We start from the raw sequence: 16,103 nt of genomic DNA, 5'->3' as shown, positions 1-16,103 counted from the left end.
AAGTAGTTCCCCCAAGACTCAGGGATGATGACGTGGTCTCAGGACCATTCCTTCACCATGAGTCCAGCAGCCAGCCCTTTGCAAAAGGCGCCCTGAACTGGTGGTGATTTGAGCCTCATCCTCTCTCACTCTTGCGCGCCTAATAAATGGCAGCATTGTGGGAGGACCACCCAGAACCAATCCCAAATATTGAACAAATGCAACCAACCAACCAACTGAACCGAATCAACTCGTGAATCTGAGAGTGAGATGGGAAAAAGCAAAAACGAGTCCGAAACCGCGTAGGTTCTCTCCAGGCAAATCCAGAGTAAGTAGATAGGATCCCTGAGAACCCAAGTAGGCAGAACCCTGAAAATGGGGTTACCGCGGGGGCTTATGCAAGTCAACCCGGATGAATGAGATGCTGTGAGGGAGCGTCCAAGCTAGCTCTCTCTCTCGTGTCCGGGATTATTATGTGCGGTCTTGCTCAGTCGATGCTGTGCGGAATGTTGTACACACTTTTGCGAAAATAAAAACAGCAGAAGGAAAAAAAAAAAAAAAAAAGTCGTGTGGTGCTGGTATGTCAACCTCAATCGCCCGTAGACCAGGTTATCGTTGGTCATTTTATGTTGTGGCTGAGTTTGTCGACTATTTGCCTGAGCCCCGAGAGTTGATGCGGCGGGTTCGCAATCGCAAAATCCTCGCAACGCAGATCGGGCGGGTGGATCTTGTTGTTGTCAAGCTTAACAATCGCCCGCGTCCTCGTACCCCTGGGCGTCCTGTTGCCAGCCGCCACACTCGACGTGGCCGTTGTCCTGCGCCTGGTTGTTGAAGTCGAAACCGTAGACGGAGCCATTTCCACCATCGTTGTCGTTGCCGTTGCCGTTGGCGGCATAGCTTGCAAAATGGGCATACTCAGGGCTGATGTAGTCCTCAGCCTTGATGGAGGACGACGATTGGGCGGGAGCAGCAGCCTGCTGGTCGGCCATCATCATCGCGTTGGATGAGGCGACCGTCTGCGGCGTGTTGGCGTCGGACGCCGAGGCAGATGGGGAGGCAGCATCGAAGGGGTTGAACATCTCGTTGCCAGAGCTGACAGAGACGACAGAACCGCGTCGCATGGCGTTCGTGGCGTTCATATCCATGGCCGGAGAGTTGGCCATGCTAGTCTGGGGAGAATAGTGGTACCCGACGGCATCAGACGGGTTGGTGTAGACATTGGGGCCAGCGGCCGAAGAGACTCCCGGAATCGGCGCCAGGTTGTACGACGGCGCGGCCGGGCGAGGCGGAGCTGGCGCAATCGGGACGTGCCGCTTGGCCGCCGGGCGAGAACCCGGCTCAGGGTTCTTCCAGGCCTCGTGAGGAAGCAACGGCGGAAACTTACGCGGCGTGCTCAAGACTTTGGGCTTGAGCTTGGTAGGAGTGGTGTCGAGCTCGTCGTAGTCCACCTCCGGCGAGTCCTCGTCGTCTTCCCACTCTTCCTTGGCTTTGACATCGGCCTTACGCCGCTTACTCGCCGGAGTGGTGCCCGAGGCGGGCGCCTTACCCGCAGACCGAGCCCGCTTGGTCAGGCTCGTGGTCCGGTGCTTGGGCGTGGCCGGGGTACCGGCACCGCGGCTGCCATCACCCTTGTACAAGTGATCGGTGAAGGCAGCGACAGGGTCCTCGCCATTGTCTCTGGCCGTCTTCAGCACGTTTGCGCCTTGCTTTACCGCCCGCATCTGCCAACTGATGCCGTCAGGGGTACTCTCCCCGAAGAGCTTATGAATCTCTGTGCTTTCGTTAGCTCCCGTTCTTTCATCCCATAACGCAGAATAAACCCCGTGGCGGCGGCGGCAGTGGCGGCGGCGGCGGCGGGAATGGCGAAGACGGCGAGCTGGGATATGCGAGTGGTCTTACCCTCCTTGGTCTTGATCTTTTCGAGCTCGATAGTCTGGGGTTCAACACCACGCTCGACGGCCTTCATCAGGACGTCGGCTAGAAGCTTGACCGTCCGCATGCGATGCTCCATGGCGGACTCCGTAGTGCCGCCGCCAAAGTGCCTGGCAATTGCTGGCGAGTTTGAACAGGGCCACGGTCAGTCCTCAAACTCCTCAATCACAAGCACCCCAAAGAGGAAAAGAAAGTTCGGGTCGTCGAAGAACTCAGAACAGCGGTTGCCATCCGTCGTCGTTTTTATCGCCACGCTAGCCGACCCGCCACGCCGCCCTGGTCAAGTAGCATTCAAGTGAGTTTGCGCCAAGGGGGTGGGGGCAGCCAGATGGGAGGGAGTAGTAGAGGTGTGACTAAGAGAGCTTGACTCACCCTTAAAATCGAACTTCCACGGCTGCGGCATCGAAGCAACGATTGCCGCCAGGAGACGCAGCTGGGCCTCGTACGTCTTGAAGTTCGTACTCTTTCCTTCCTTGGGAGGCATTTTGACGGTTTGCCTAAAGCGCCAGATGGAAAATGAAGGAGAGGGTATAGTAGAGAAGCCTGGGTCTGGCCGAGTCAACACTGGCAGAAGATTGCGATTGACGAGTCCTGTAATTTCCCCAAAGGTCAGCTTTTCAAATTCGATAAGTAGATGTAGTTCAAGCAGACCAAACATATGCCAGCCGATCGGCCGCGGTCTCTGGTATATGAGCAGTTGAGACTGAAGGAAATGAGCCATGAAAGCCACAAGACGAAGCACTTGCAAAACTCTGAAACAAAGAACAGGCTATTTTCAAGATGAGTTCAGATGAGGCGCCTACCAATGCTCTTAGACGAGTCGGCCAACTTGATGCTGAAGTCGAAGCTGACAAGACAAATCAAGAATCGGCGCGATGAAAGACGATTGTCCACTTGGGTAATCCTCAAGGCAGATTGGGGGCTGTTTTTCAAACGGATTCGAAGCCAACAAACAGGGAACTCGGCCAAGCGCCGCCGCCACGATGCCCAAGATCAGGCAAAAGGAAGAACGCAGGGAGGTTTACATACCTTTTCTATGATGAGAATGCGAGGTTGCAACCGCTGGTTGACCGCAAGCTTGGAAGTCGAGGCTGGAGAAGCGTTCGAATCTGTGAACGAGATGCGAGTTGTGGAAGAAGGAAGAGGAAGAATCTGAATTTCGGAACTGTGGGCAGGAATAAATAGCCGTGGGCTCAGAGGGAGGACCCGCGCGCCCCGGTCCGGTGCGCAGCGCGTGATTCGACGCCGGTAAGGTAGGTGATGGGAGCTCCGGCAGTCCTGCGTCGACCGTCGACAGTCGGCTGTGGCCGGGCCTGATACACGGAGGAGAAGCTGTTGTGATAAGGAACTTCTGCGGTTTCGGTCAGCCAACACAGGCTTCAAACGATGAACGGGAAGCATGCAGCTTGGTGCTGAGGAGAGTGAGGCCAAGAACTCCGTTCCGAGCCAGATTCAAGGGTAATCAAAAACCGGGGCTGCGAAGGAGAAGAAGGGCATAGAAAGGCTAGACTGGCCAACTCAGATCGGACGAGGAACAGAATCTGCGGATGAGGCAGGAGAAGAAAGAAAAGAACGGAGCACAGTGATGTAAAAGAGCGAGAAAAAGGGGGCACGTACTCTCTCCGAACAAGAACGGGGGTTGCCCGCTGAGAGCGGCCAAAGGAAGGCTGAGACGAAACCTGCTCGCGGCGGTTAGAGAATCCTCCAAAAGGACATAGCTCCTCAAATACAGACGAGAGAACCTGGCTCAACGAGCCATCAGACGAGTTGACTTGGTTAGGAGAATCACCAGGACTGAGGGCTTCAAGAGGTGTGAGAAAAGGGGTAGGCCATGTCAGCTCCGGGCCATGCTGATGGCATCACAAAATTAAGACGTGAAAGAAACCTCGTGCTAAGGGGATCTAGATAGCAAGTAGGAGTACAGTAGGTGCTCAACTTACGGATGCTCAGTGGCTGATCTCTGTTGAATGCCCAGACCCAACTCGTGCTCCGCGGTCCGACCCGCGCACAGGGCGCAGACAGGGGAGCCAGCGACACCGACGCAACTACACAGGGCAGACCATATGAAGAAGGTTGTAGCTATTGTTTTGTCTATCGGATAAATGCAGAGATACAAGCAGGAGACTAGGTAGGTACCAGTAGCGGGTGGGCGAGTTAGAGTGTGGCACTCAGCCTTGTAATGAGGTTGAAAGGGGAAAGAAAACGGAATCAACGAGGCTGAGAGCATCGATTGGCCATGTTCATCACCAGGGGAACGCTAGAGTCACAGTTTGCAAGAAACTTGTTGCTGTTGCTGGATGTCTCATGGCAGAAGGTCCACAAGGCATTTTCTTCACGGAAAAAAGACTTTCTATATAAATTCTATGTCTATTTGGCTCATGCAAGCTTGGATGCAGCGATATGGTTGAAAGCTCTTGATCCTTTTGAGCTATCTTCTTGTGGTCGGGAGTTTCCTGTTAACACCAGCTCACAATCTTGGCGCCTGTCAAGGCTTCCATCTGAGTTGATTAACACCTCTGCACGGACCACCTAATAATAAACGAAGTACCTATGTACTACTATGAGTACTAGTAGGCCTAAAAAGTATGGACGTATTCACTACGCAGCACGAATTCCCGCCTATTGAGTCATATATGATAGGTTGCTCTGAGTCTCAATATTAGTCTATATAAGGTACCGCGTGTGTCTACTGAGATCCGTCCAAATTCGTGTCCATACAGTTCATATGCTCTTTTCCGACACTGAAGTCCTCCGGCCAGGCGGCTTGGCATGCCCGCTTGCTGTAGTAAACCCGTTCCCTTGCAGCTCAAGCTGCACAATAGCAGGGCTCTGATGGGCCTTCGCACCGGCCTCTCCATCGCCATACACCATATACTGCACCCCGAGGACGGCGTCGCACATCGCTTGAAACATGCCACAGACCTTGAACGCCAACGGGATCGATGTTGTCGAGGTGAAGAACCAGAACATCTTCATGCTGTCGCCGATGAGCCAGCTGGCCAAAACTGACAGGCGGAAGCCCTTGCACGACCGCAATCTGGCGTTCGCTAGGATCTGCGGGATAGGCAGCGTAGCCTCGACACCGAGGCCGATGAACCCGATCGCAGAAGAGTACCACTGATATAGCGACGGAAGTGATGACAGCAGGAACTCGCAGAACACCAGACCAACAAAAAGCGAAACCAAAAACTGCCAGTATCTGTCCACACGCAAGCGTCAGCCACTTCTTCCCCCGTCCCGAATATGCCCATCATGTCTGCACCAGGGGCAACCCACGGTTTCGGTGATCTCCACTGCCAGAAGTTGAACGGCCGTCGTGTCTCGTTAACGCGGGTAAAGGGTACTGTAGCCTCGCCTCCCTTCGAATACGGCGCCGGCCGGTGCTCCAGCGCGATCTTCAGTAGGATCACCTGCATCACGACCATGACGAACGATTGGACGAGGAGCGCATTGTCGAATTTGGCGCCGGGATAGTAGAATATCCTGATATGTAGCAGGGGCGCGGGTTAGCCGGTGTTGTCACGAACAAGCTAATGTTGGCGGGGTGTATGATGGCATGGGTGTGCGGTGTGACCAACCTCAGCAGAGATGCGACAAGCATGATGAGCGGGATGTCGAGCGAGAAGCCAGCGCTGGACTTTGTCCGGTGCATCGAAATCGCCTGATCGCTGTACGAGAGAACCGGAGAGAGAACGAGGAATGCCGGGGTGAGATACCCCGACAACGTCGTCAACCACCCCATGGCCGAAGATAAGGGTCGGGTCGTCGCGCGTGGAAGGGGAAGTGGCCGCAGCGCTTGCAGAGAAAGGAAGCTGAATTGCAAAGGGGCGCAGACTTCTTAACTGCAAGCCATTCCCGCATAAGTATCAACTACGCCGACGCCGCACAAGATATTCGAGATAGTCGTCGTGGAAACTTGAATAGCCGCTGCGAAATTTCGGATTCGAGATCAAGTCCGGACCGGGTCCGGCGGTGGAACTACAGTAGGCTCGAGCTAACTAGGGGCAACGATCGACGGGAAGATGCAGATTTGGCGGAACCCAAAGCTCAAGTGCCGGAATCCTCGGATCTGGGCGCCAACCAGCTGTCAAACGGCTGGCGAGCACAGCAACCCGCACAAAAGGGGAGGAGAGATCGGTCAGCTTCCTTTTGTCCCGACGCCGAGTTACTGTGTAAGAGAACTCCTGTACATCTTTATTATTGCTTCGTATAGCTACAATATGGAGTCGAGGTGCCTCTACTTTGCACTTCTCACCGGCGTATTTTTGGCTGCTCGCCGTTTCACATGCGAATTGCGTGCGGCGTGCGGACTGCCAGGAGGTCTGCGCCGTCCTTGTTTGACCAGGGCCCGGACCCCCTGATGTCTTTAGCCCTTCTCGATGCAGAGACAGTCGCTGTTGCGGCGTTGCCTTTGAACGCAGTCGATGTCAGCGAAGCAGGCTGCGGGACCGTAGATGCCCCACGCTATCCCCTTTCTCACACTGGCCATTTTCACCTCTATGCCCTTCGCTAACTAATATGGCGCGAGCGACACAGATGATGGGTGAGCTTGTAGCCGTGGTTGCGGCTCTGGAGCCAGTGCCTACTCATACATCTAGTACCTCGATACGGTTTTGAGAACTAGCGCAGTTGCTAACTGTCTAAAATTCGTCCTCCTCGGCCCAGTACGGCGGCAGCGAGGGGACAATGTACCCAGTGGAACTACCCCAACCTCGTAAGTATGTACGTTAGTCCATGGCGCCTTTGAGTGATCCATTATTCAATGGCTATAATGTACGTTGCTAACAGAGGCTCGCGCCAGTAGTTGAATCGTGATCGGATAAGAATGTAGAAGCTTACCTGATCTGAGGTGGCAATGACACTTCAACTCTAGCTCTGCCGTGCCGCCGCCTGTGTTTCTTCAAGTCGTGAAGACCATGGCAAAATGGAATCGTTAGACACCCAGAGAATGCCGGCCTCGCCTGTCAACGAACCAGAGCGAGCCAGACGCCTCGGGGTTCTCAACGGACTCCATCTTCCCATCCCTTTCTCCCTTCCCCAGCATCCACGCCGACTCGCCGAGTAGAACCAGGATTCCAGTAAGCTGTCTACAGCGATCGTCACCCAGCAACGATACCGCGAATCGGAAGCTCCTTCGCGGTAAGACAGGGCAGCGCGAGAATCGACAAACCAGGGCTGCCCGCGGTGGTACGTGGACCTCCGACGCACGAACTCGTCCCGGTCTGCCGTAAACTGGAGCGGAGGCATGTCACCCGACAGGGCCGCAAGCTCACGGAGGGCGAGGGCATCGACGACGAGGAAGTCGCAAAGCAGAGGACTGCGTGGAACACGGGCCGTGCGAGGGGTCCTCCTCGCCCACGCTTCGCGACCCAGTCGCTGAATCGATCGCAGAGAGCATGGATATCCTCCACCGTAGCCTCTTCCAGGCTCGGCAGGTTCAGCCTGTCCCTGTCCTCGGGCGTCTTGATACGGAATCTCTGCGCCAGCGCCTCGTTGACGGTCGTGCTGTGGGTGCTTCCTGGCATGCGCAATCCTCGTCTCCCCGAAGCCGGCGATCCGTTCGTAGCCTGTGCACCCAGTACTCCGTCACCCACCGCCGGAGCTTCTCGACCGCGGGGAACAGAGCGTCAGGCTCTTCGTCGTAGACCGTGCGGAGGACTTTCCATTGCCGTGCCGTGTCAGTCACGCACAGCCTGGCCCCGGGGAAAGCCAGAACGGTGGGGTGAGAGGGAGCTGGGGATCGTTCACCTGTCCATCCCCATGAGCCCCAGGCATAGGTCGAGGACGGGGTCATGGTCATGTTATGCTGAAGCTCTTGCATTCGGGCAATCGCCCACGGGTTTCGCGAGGAGCTCAGTTCGCGGTCGGCGAGCGCACATGCGGTGAATTCGCGGGGGGTCTCCCTGGACTTTTCTGTAATCGGCATCTTCTCGACTTACGTCGAGTTGAGCACCTCATGGGTCATGAACGAACTGAGACCTGAACGTATTCAAGCCTGTCATGCATTTAAAGACGACTGACAGGGCGAAGTGAGGTTGAATATAGCCGAGACGGGGTTTCCCAGGGATTAAACATCGCCGGGGCTTATAATCCAGAGTCCCAAGTTGGTATATACCGTCCTTACCTAACGTCACCAACTCATACGGAGCGAAACCACTGGATTCTGCATCGTGCGATTATCCTACATTGGTGACTCGAAGTCCATTACGGTCTTCAACCTGCGACCTATGACGGTGAATACGATCAGGTATTTACGAGGTGATGGCACATTGAAGGGTGTGATGGAAGGTCAGGCGTTAGAGCCAAGCTAGAACACCCTAGTAGTTCAAGTATTAAGGCGTCAAGCATATAGAATGAATGCAAAAGCAAAATAGGAAAAGGATATAAGGAAGGGAATACTCGGAAGAAGAGAAGGCAAAGGGATGAAAAGACGTAATCTTCGTTCCTTACGGTACATACTTACGAGCCGCCGCCCTCCACGATTGGCTACAGCTGCGAGCACGGGCTGGAAGCCTGGAACATCCTGACCTCCCAACCTCATTCCACGACATTTCTCACCGAAGCAGAACGGAAATGGCTGATAAATGCGACGAGGAAATGCAGTGAATGCTCTACCTTAGGCGAGAACCTCACTTCTCACTTCTCGTTGCATCTTTGTTCTCTCTTCAACCCCGATCTGGGCGAGGCTACATTTTCCGTCCCGGTGTCATCTCTTACTGTTGATCTCCTTATGTGCTCACCACCACGAACAACATGATGTCACCGGACAGGTTCAGCGGTTTCTCATGTTCCCTATCCTCTCGTCATATTTACTGGCCATATAGAGAATCGGATGGTCTTGGTCGAGTTGCGGGTCGGTCGTTACCCCCATAGCCTCGCAGATGAAGTACTAGTATCTTTTCGAGTCAAACCAGCTGACGTACATTGCTCATAGCAGAATCCTGATCGATGATTCGGAGCGGGACTGTGAACATCAATTGCGTCCCCGGTTGCCAAGTGGCACGGTGCGGTCTGAATCGACGTCCCTTCGGCCTTCACAGGAAAGCGCCGCCAAACCCACAATACCCGGCTTTCGCCTCTGCGTCTCGTGCTATGATCTACCAGACCTCCTGAGAGACATCAGCTTATATCGCCCACCCGAAGCCTCACAGTTGGGATGAATGGGACGGTCTGGCGCAGGCCCTCGGTATTGCTAATCGCCATGCCTAGGAAGATGGAGCGAGTAACGCCTCGGGCAGTCACGATAAAGGTTAAGATACTCCCTAGCAGCCCAGTACTACCCGATGTACATTCGATCATCAATACCCTGTGCCATGCCGAACCCGAGCCGATCTCAGTGGTCCTAAGCATCAGATTAAGAATGTGAGAGGCCGGGGGTAGTCATGTCCTCCTGGTGCATGGTTGCCCGGCCAGCAAGTAGGAGGAGTTACGCTCGACGAAAACCGCCCTTCGCGGCCAGATCATCAGTGCACAATGATCAAAGAACGAGATGTTGGGTACGCCAGGGACCTTGGGAACCGCAGCTGAGAGGAAGCAGCCCCTTTCATCATCATTCCGGCATTAGACCTCTATAAGCCACGAAACCCGGATATGTGTTACATCAGCCGGTCATGCCAGCTGCTCCGTCTAGAGCGTCCGTTGATAACCTCGCAACGGTCAAGTCCCCGGCTTTTAAGTTTCCGAAGCATCATGCTGTCTCTATACCGGATTCAAGGACGGGAATGGTCTCTACACGGAGACCACGGATACTTCTTGCTCGAGAACTGCGGCTGTCATACAGAGCTGCATTGTGACAGACAGACACGGAGGCAAGATGGAGCATTGATGTGTTCTAGCACTCTGTACGACCGCAGTCCCGGTGATTGCACGAGTATCATCCGAGAGGACTCGGTCATTAGATGCGGCGACGAGATACCAAAACCTCCATCTCCATGGCACGGGAATCTACATGTCGAACGACCAAGCAGATATCGTCATTGCGCATCCGTTCGTTCGCAAGATGTGCTCTCGTCTCGACCCTGAACCTCCCCTAACGAAACCGTCCACTCCGCCCCTTCTTGCCGACTCGTCTGTGGCTGAGGCTGAGTGTGCATGACGGCTCAACACTATGTCCGGGAGATGGATCGTGCGGTGAAGGAGCCGAGGGGCTGAGGCTACTCCAGTTCGCCTATGTCATCGATGGTCAGTAATGCCACTCTGCCACGGCACCGCATAGAGCCGGTAAGGACCTCCGGAAGGACTGGTCAGATGGCTTGATGGCGTTGGGTTGGTTGGCGGCGGTCGGCTCCGCAGTGGTTGGGCAATCTTCGGGGCGATAGGCGGGAAACTCGTTGGACCAGTCGCCGAGAGAACTGCTGTGCACCAGGGGTCCAGCCACCCTGCAAGTAGGAGATGCAGGCCCGAGGCGAGACGCTGGGATGGGAACATTGCCTTTCTCCAGCTTTCTGCAACGAACTGCCGACACCCGTCCGGCACTCGAGAAGCAGTCGTGCCTCTGCACTAGGTACATAGCGGTCAACGGCAGATTGGCTCGTACGGAAAGACGGGCCTAAAAGCCCAGTTGGACACTTGACCTGGCCGAACCGAGGACTTGGGACCTTGGCGGAGCCCGATTCGCAACGGCACAGACTTCCAGGGCTCATCGCCTGAGCCCTCTGTCCGCGCCCTTTCCCGAGGCTTGCAGTGCTTGCACCATACCACTTTCTATCACATGTGCTTGGTCACAGAGCTCGTGCAACGGCCTTGGCAAATGTCCGAGGACGTCTCTTCAGCGGCGCTACCGCGGACGCAGCGCCCGGAGGATGCCCGGTTCACGACGTACTCGGCCCGTACTCGGCGCCTTTCTCACCACTACACACTCGGGCCTTGCATACCACACTGTGGACGCTGAACGGTTTTGACTGGACAAGCGGACAGGGCCGTTGCAAATCAGTTATCGAAAATGGGCGACAATTCTGAACCTTAAAGACACCGACCAAGATCGGATTCCTCGTTGCGCATTAGCCCTGAACCGATGATTCAATACGACGCGGGTCCAACGAGTTGGCAGCCTGGCGCTTCCTGGGCGGGAACTTTTGCTGCAGCAAAGCCAGCAAAGACATATGCGCGACGCTTTTGCTGGCAATTGTGGCAAATCCTGCGAAGATCCCTTGGAAGCCGGCAGTCCACGTAAAAAAGCCTCAATTACTAACCGAAGCTGTCGAGATACGGCCCCTGCTCTGCCTCATACTCGTTGTTGCCAACAATTTAGCGTAATTGCCGAGGATCTGGTTTCGTTAGCCCGTCACTAGCGGCGGGCGAATCTACTGTATGGGTTCCATCGATCTTCCGGTCCCGAGCCTATCTCCAGCTTCCGAGCAACAGAGGTTGTTCTTGTTAACGGTGCTGGAGGGAAGAGCGGACACCACTTTGCATGTCATTCTTCTGTCTGTCTGGAGCCCCTGGACGGTATAACATTTTATTAATGCGTACCTAGTGTATTATGGCCTTGGATTTTAAAAGAACCGAAACCGACGACCCTTTAGCCTTCCGCAAGTGCCTTCTCCACTCTGTTACCGAGATACTGGCGAAAGGAACCCGGACGGCCGTTCCCTATTGGAGTCTATTTTCAGCGCGAACTCCCACTCACAGAATGCTCCTCGTTGCAACCCCACGGTAGTAACCCGGAGCGAAGCGGTGATGCATTGGATTGTAGCGTTTCTATTGGTCCCAATCGGGACCTTGACGGATAACTATGCGAACTTATTAGGGGAGTGAGGTTGCGATCACAACACCTCCGCTCAAACAGGACACCTCGACGTCGCAATCTGTTTGCCGAGGTCCTCATCCCATGCATGCACGCTGCCGAGATTGCATGAGGAACATGCAGAGAAGCTAGTGGATGTGCTCACAGCACCCTTCCTTGATGTCTTCATGTCGACATGCATCGTCTGCTCAAGTCGAGGGGAACCCGAGCCCAGGGAGGGGCCCGCATACGAGAGGGCTAATTTTGTGCTGGGCGCATCGCAACGCCATTCTTGAAGGCTGATTACCCGTCCTCGTCGGAACCGTCGCCTTGGTGAGAGTCAGAAAGCACTATCGGATAAGGCTGCCACGGAAGCAAAGAGAGGACCGGGCTGGGCTTTTAATCTCCCGATTATACATTTATGATTCGGACAGATGAGCTCTGCCGCATTCCCCAGATCCGGGACGTGGCGCACTTCTTCTTTTATTAGAAGTCAAGTGCCGGTAATTCTTGGTAACGACCTGGAGAACTCCGTGAACATGCGTTCATGCCGCCTCTCCCCGCTTCGTTCACCCAGGCAGGACCGGTACGCGGGCCTGGGCTCGCGCTCCGAGGCGGAGAGCAGTGGGGAACGGGCACGGAACGAAGGCTGGAAGTGCCGCCAACAGCACCCTCACTGATGATCAACAATGGCGAGTCGGTGACGGTCGAAGAAGTTGAGGAGGAGGTAAGATTAGGGACCGACGGCAAGGGGGTAGTAATAAGCCAATAATATGTAAGTTTGCACGGCCCTTCCACTTTACGGCGCGGAATGCCGAGTCAGGTGCATGATGCGGTGCGAGGACTTCTTCCAGGCCATACCAGGTTACACCCGTTCCATCTGAACAGGCTAATTGCCGCTCCGATATTGCCGGACAAGCATCAGGGGCACCGACAACCGCAGGACCCGCTATCGCTCGGTAGCTGAGCGAAGCTGCAAATTTTCCGTGCCTCACGGTGTTCTTCTCACTTTTCTCCATCGACGAGGCCCATCCGGGACGCAGTGGCGCGAACATTCGGAAAGGAGGGGGGATGAGGGAGGGGACTTCTGCTGTTCTCGAACCCGGAGGGTCAACAGCCTCCAACAAGCGATGCTCGGGATGAGGTTCCATGGTCCTGTGTGCGACATCGAAAGTTCACCGACAAGGCAGCCTCGGCGTTGCTTCCGCTGTACATTGATTGGCCGCAAAGCGAACTCATTCCGTGCTTCGGTTAGTATTGTACATACCACACGGACCACATCAGAAGCCACCGTGTCGTGCCCGCCCCTAAAAATAGGCTGCGCCTCTGGACGTATCGAGCCTAGTTGCCGTTGTCGCTTGATGGTGTCTGGGCGGTGTCTGGGCGGCGTGGGATCGTCATTCCCGACCTCCCCGGAGTGGTTAGCCCAACGCGGCAGTCAAGATGCGGGAGGCGGAGGACACGGAGGCCGCGGCCGCAGCACGGCTTCTGGTGGCCGGTTGTCCATCGTTCTCGGGATTCCGTCACCGTCTTGCCTATTACCGAAACTAGTCGACGCAGATCCCACAGACCAACATGCCAAAGGCATACATACACTACTATGTATGCGGCACTTTCGACGGCGATCTCCCATTGCATTTCCGTACCGCTTGACACACCCTTCTTCGCCATGCGGTGTTGTCCTCACGGCAGTTGGGATTTTCCTGCCAGCTGTACTGTACGGAGTAGTTTGTCTCTCATTAAGAAGTGCCCCGAGATTGTCCATGTCTCGTGGGGTTGCTTGCGGAGAACGGGAAACGGGGCTGAAATTGTCCGTCCATACAGAAGTAGGTACCTTATGTAGGTAGCTACGGATTACGGAGTACAACGGTACGGATCCGCAACAAGACATTATCCGCGTGTTTGACGACGCAGGCATCGCGCGTTTCGTTAATCCGGAACGGGGAATATTAGAAAGGACAAAGTCTAATAACCAACCACTAGGCGCGATTCCGTGGCGCGAAGCTAAGCTGACAGCCGAGTGTGTACGTTGATGACGAGAACAACGTCCACCAGCACCTGAAAATCCCCAGGTATGTATCCGTACCGTTTACCGCAATTCCCGGAGACGGGTGTCTTACCCAGAAGTTCTGTACTTTTCGTCCCATTCAGTCCGACTCCACTCTGGCGCCCGGGGACTTCGGCAGTCGAGTTCACGAGCACGAATCCCCCTTATTACACAGTACGAGTTTACCTCGTACTTGCGTTGTATCAACACGATGTGTCTTAGAGAGCATTCTGGGGTTGATATCGGCATCACGCCCACTGCTCCAAGCGTCTAGGAACCCTACAGTACTTCGCATACCCACACTCGTACAATACCAAGTCACTGTGATAATTCATAGCAAGTAATACCACCATTACTTACGGACCGTAATTACAGACACGCAGGGGCGACGACCCAGCTGCATGGGCTGGGGTATCGTCGTCGATCTTATCATGATTCCCTGCTCAATATTACAAGAGCATCTTGACGGATCGTTCGACGTTAATTGCCCAGAAACTACCTATTGAACCATGAACACCAGCCCACCAGGAGATATGTAGAAGATGCTACGCTGCCATACGACGCCAGCGGCGAAGAGTCGCAGCGATGCCCATCTCGGCAATGCGAAGGATTCGCAGCACGTGGAGTTTCGCTACACTGCTCCCAATAGGGCCTAGTGAAGTCCCAAGCCTGTGTCCGTAGCGTTGCAAAAGTGTGACTCGCCAAGCCGTACAAGTTTCTGCATCTGGCCACGAAAAGCGCTGGTGGGATTCTGTCGGGAATCAGGCCTACCCCCACCGTGCGCCCCCAAATAAGGTCCACTACCCTTGTTTCCCCCCCTTTCTCGCCGGATCTTGCTGTCTTCGATCCGGTCAACCATCAGAGGGGACGCCATGATTGCCCGGTACGACCATGACGATGACGAGCATTTTCTTGATGATTGCTAGTTACCGGACCAGCACAAATTCCCCTCCTTGCCTCCTCGACCACTGCGGGGCGAGACCCTAACTACTAACTACTAGTAGGTACCTAGTTGCTTGGTTGAATCTGTGTCCGCTACCGCGTCCTGGATACCAAGTATCCGGCATGTCGGGCGCTGGCCAACTGATCCCCTCTTCTCGAAGGCAATCCTCGAAGGATTCCATGTTTTGTCACCAACAAGTGGTGTCTCACGGAGCACACCGAGTCATGATCTACTATCCTTAACGCTCACCCCTGAACTGCCCGACTTGGGCAGCTGCGAATTGGAATTCCGCTGTCGTCAAGTTGTCAGCTGCAATGCTACCCCTCGCTGCGGCAGTTCTGCTTCTTATTCCCCACCTGGGCAACGCTAACCCCAGAGTCGCAAGGTTGGAGAGAGAAGAAATTCCGCACAGGCCAAGCCCGTGTGTATCCTTGTTCATCCGTACGGTGATCTCACACAACACACAGCCGTCCTGTCGTGTAAATAATAAAAGTTGCAGACTCGGGGAGTGCCTTACCACCACCAAGGCAGGTCGGGATTACCTAGTACCTACTTGCTACGTTACAGAAGACCGACACGCGTATCACACAGTGCAGTGCCTGCTGCCACGTATCTGGTACAATTACCTCCCTTCCGGAGTTTATTAGCTCAAGCATCAACTGGTTATCATAACCCACAACGACTGACCGACAAGCAGCCTGAGTGCAGTGGTGTGGACTGTATCCCTCTTTCCTTTATGTTCAGTCGCATTTTCTCCAGAAGGTAACTGCATCCCAGAGGCGCCAACAAAATTGGCTGTTTTTACACTATCGTGCAGCAGGCTTGAACCAACAACCCCCGGCAGATGTGACATTGTCCAACTCGAGGTGCGTCTCAGATTCGGGCAAACAAAGGGTTACGACGTCCACGGGGACAGGGGCTTATTGGGACGAGACAACACAGGAAGAAAACTACGGGTTACAGTAGAGGACGAAGCGCAAAGTTCCGAGCATTGGGGGAACGAGAAACAGCTGGGGTCCATCCGTACGACTTTTGCAACCAGGTTCACCGGGGCGCCGAGGCGAGGCTCTTCGGGTTCCGGGACATCCATTCTTGCGCACCTGCCACCGGAAATAAACATCCACTGCGAATCAATCAAATTCCAGGGTCTGCCTTGTTGCTTTTGGAGTGTTTGACAGTTGATGAGTCCAACGGTCAGATATGGTCTTGCTGAATACGCACCCCCTCTTCCCCTCTCCGTTACGAGATGAGATATCGTTCACGGGTTGTCCTGATCTCACTTGTTTGCTTCAAGCTGAGACATACGGTGAGTAAGGTTGTCGAAGCTCCCCTGCCGAGCCCCTTATGTACATACGAATCCCGCGAGCCGCCCAAAAGAGATGGTGCGACGATTCGCAATGCAGGAGCGCTTCACGACCCCTTCGCGACCAAGACAACAGGCCTAATAAATGGCGTAGCAACCATTCAGTATCACGTTC

At 54.8% G+C, this 16,103-nt stretch overlaps 4 protein-coding genes across 4 annotated transcripts; 1 reads left to right on the top strand and 3 right to left on the bottom strand.

The window, feature by feature from the left end:
- Positions 1-414: 414 nt before the first annotated feature.
- On the bottom strand, positions 415-2,770 carry B0T15DRAFT_118892 (uncharacterized protein). Its single transcript, XM_062861600.1, has 3 exons — positions 2,715-2,770; positions 2,284-2,502; positions 415-1,750 (listed from the first exon to the last, which is right to left on the bottom strand). Exons 2-3 carry the CDS (start codon positions 2,393-2,395, stop codon positions 723-725), a joined length of 1,140 nt encoding a protein of 379 aa, XP_062724575.1. The 5' UTR covers positions 2,396-2,502; positions 2,715-2,770; the 3' UTR covers positions 415-722.
- A 1,768-nt stretch (positions 2,771-4,538) lies between these two features.
- Positions 4,539-6,098, bottom strand: B0T15DRAFT_525322 (uncharacterized protein). The gene is made up of 3 exons (XM_062868834.1): positions 5,490-6,098; positions 5,188-5,394; positions 4,539-5,110 (listed from the first exon to the last, which is right to left on the bottom strand). Exons 1-3 carry the CDS (start codon positions 5,651-5,653, stop codon positions 4,633-4,635), a joined length of 849 nt encoding a protein of 282 aa, XP_062724574.1. The 5' UTR covers positions 5,654-6,098; the 3' UTR covers positions 4,539-4,632.
- A 453-nt stretch (positions 6,099-6,551) lies between these two features.
- B0T15DRAFT_491343 (uncharacterized protein) lies at positions 6,552-7,837 on the bottom strand (the record flags this gene model as incomplete). The annotated part of the gene is made up of 4 exons (XM_062866766.1): positions 6,552-6,612; positions 6,885-6,998; positions 7,120-7,416; positions 7,506-7,837. The coding sequence occupies 4 exons, from the start codon at positions 7,835-7,837 to the stop codon at positions 6,552-6,554; spliced, it is 804 nt and encodes a 267-aa protein (XP_062724573.1).
- A 6,973-nt stretch (positions 7,838-14,810) lies between these two features.
- On the top strand, positions 14,811-16,044 carry B0T15DRAFT_118640 (uncharacterized protein). The gene is made up of 4 exons (XM_062861598.1): positions 14,811-15,241; positions 15,323-15,387; positions 15,443-15,491; positions 15,568-16,044. The coding sequence occupies exons 1-4, from the start codon at positions 14,940-14,942 to the stop codon at positions 15,836-15,838; spliced, it is 687 nt and encodes a 228-aa protein (XP_062724572.1). The 5' UTR covers positions 14,811-14,939; the 3' UTR covers positions 15,839-16,044.
- The last annotated feature ends 59 nt before the right edge of the window (positions 16,045-16,103 follow it).

The sequence above is a fragment of the Chaetomium strumarium genome (genome assembly GCF_033439665.1).
Source record: "Chaetomium strumarium strain CBS 333.67 chromosome Unknown B0T15scaffold_2, whole genome shotgun sequence".
Taxonomy (NCBI): domain Eukaryota; kingdom Fungi; phylum Ascomycota; class Sordariomycetes; order Sordariales; family Chaetomiaceae; genus Chaetomium; species Chaetomium strumarium.
Note: the sequence above shows the minus strand (reverse complement) of the source record. Positions and strands in the feature narration are given on the sequence as shown.

Bases quoted from the DNA above. Each gene is read 5' to 3' on its own strand.
- B0T15DRAFT_118892 (XM_062861600.1), bottom strand. From the start codon at position 2,395: ATGCCTCCCAAGGAAGGAAAGAGTACGAACTTCAAGACGTACGAGGCC. The intron at 1,751-2,283 runs GTGAGTCAAGCT...ACGAAAGCACAG, and splicing joins GTGGAAGTTCGATTTTAAGG to AGATTCATAAGCTCTTCGGG.
- B0T15DRAFT_525322 (XM_062868834.1), bottom strand. From the start codon at position 5,653: ATGGGGTGGTTGACGACGTTGTCGGGGTATCTCACCCCGGCATTCCTC. The intron at 5,395-5,489 runs GTTGGTCACACC...GCTACATATCAG, and splicing joins CTTGTCGCATCTCTGCTGAG to GATATTCTACTATCCCGGCG. The intron at 5,111-5,187 runs GTGGGTTGCCCC...GCGTGTGGACAG, and splicing joins CAGTGGAGATCACCGAAACC to ATACTGGCAGTTTTTGGTTT.
- B0T15DRAFT_118640 (XM_062861598.1), top strand. From the start codon at position 14,940: ATGCTACCCCTCGCTGCGGCAGTTCTGCTTCTTATTCCCCACCTGGGC. The intron at 15,388-15,442 runs GTAACTGCATCC...ACTATCGTGCAG, and splicing joins AGTCGCATTTTCTCCAGAAG to CAGGCTTGAACCAACAACCC. The intron at 15,492-15,567 runs GTGCGTCTCAGA...GAGACAACACAG, and splicing joins GTGACATTGTCCAACTCGAG to GAAGAAAACTACGGGTTACA.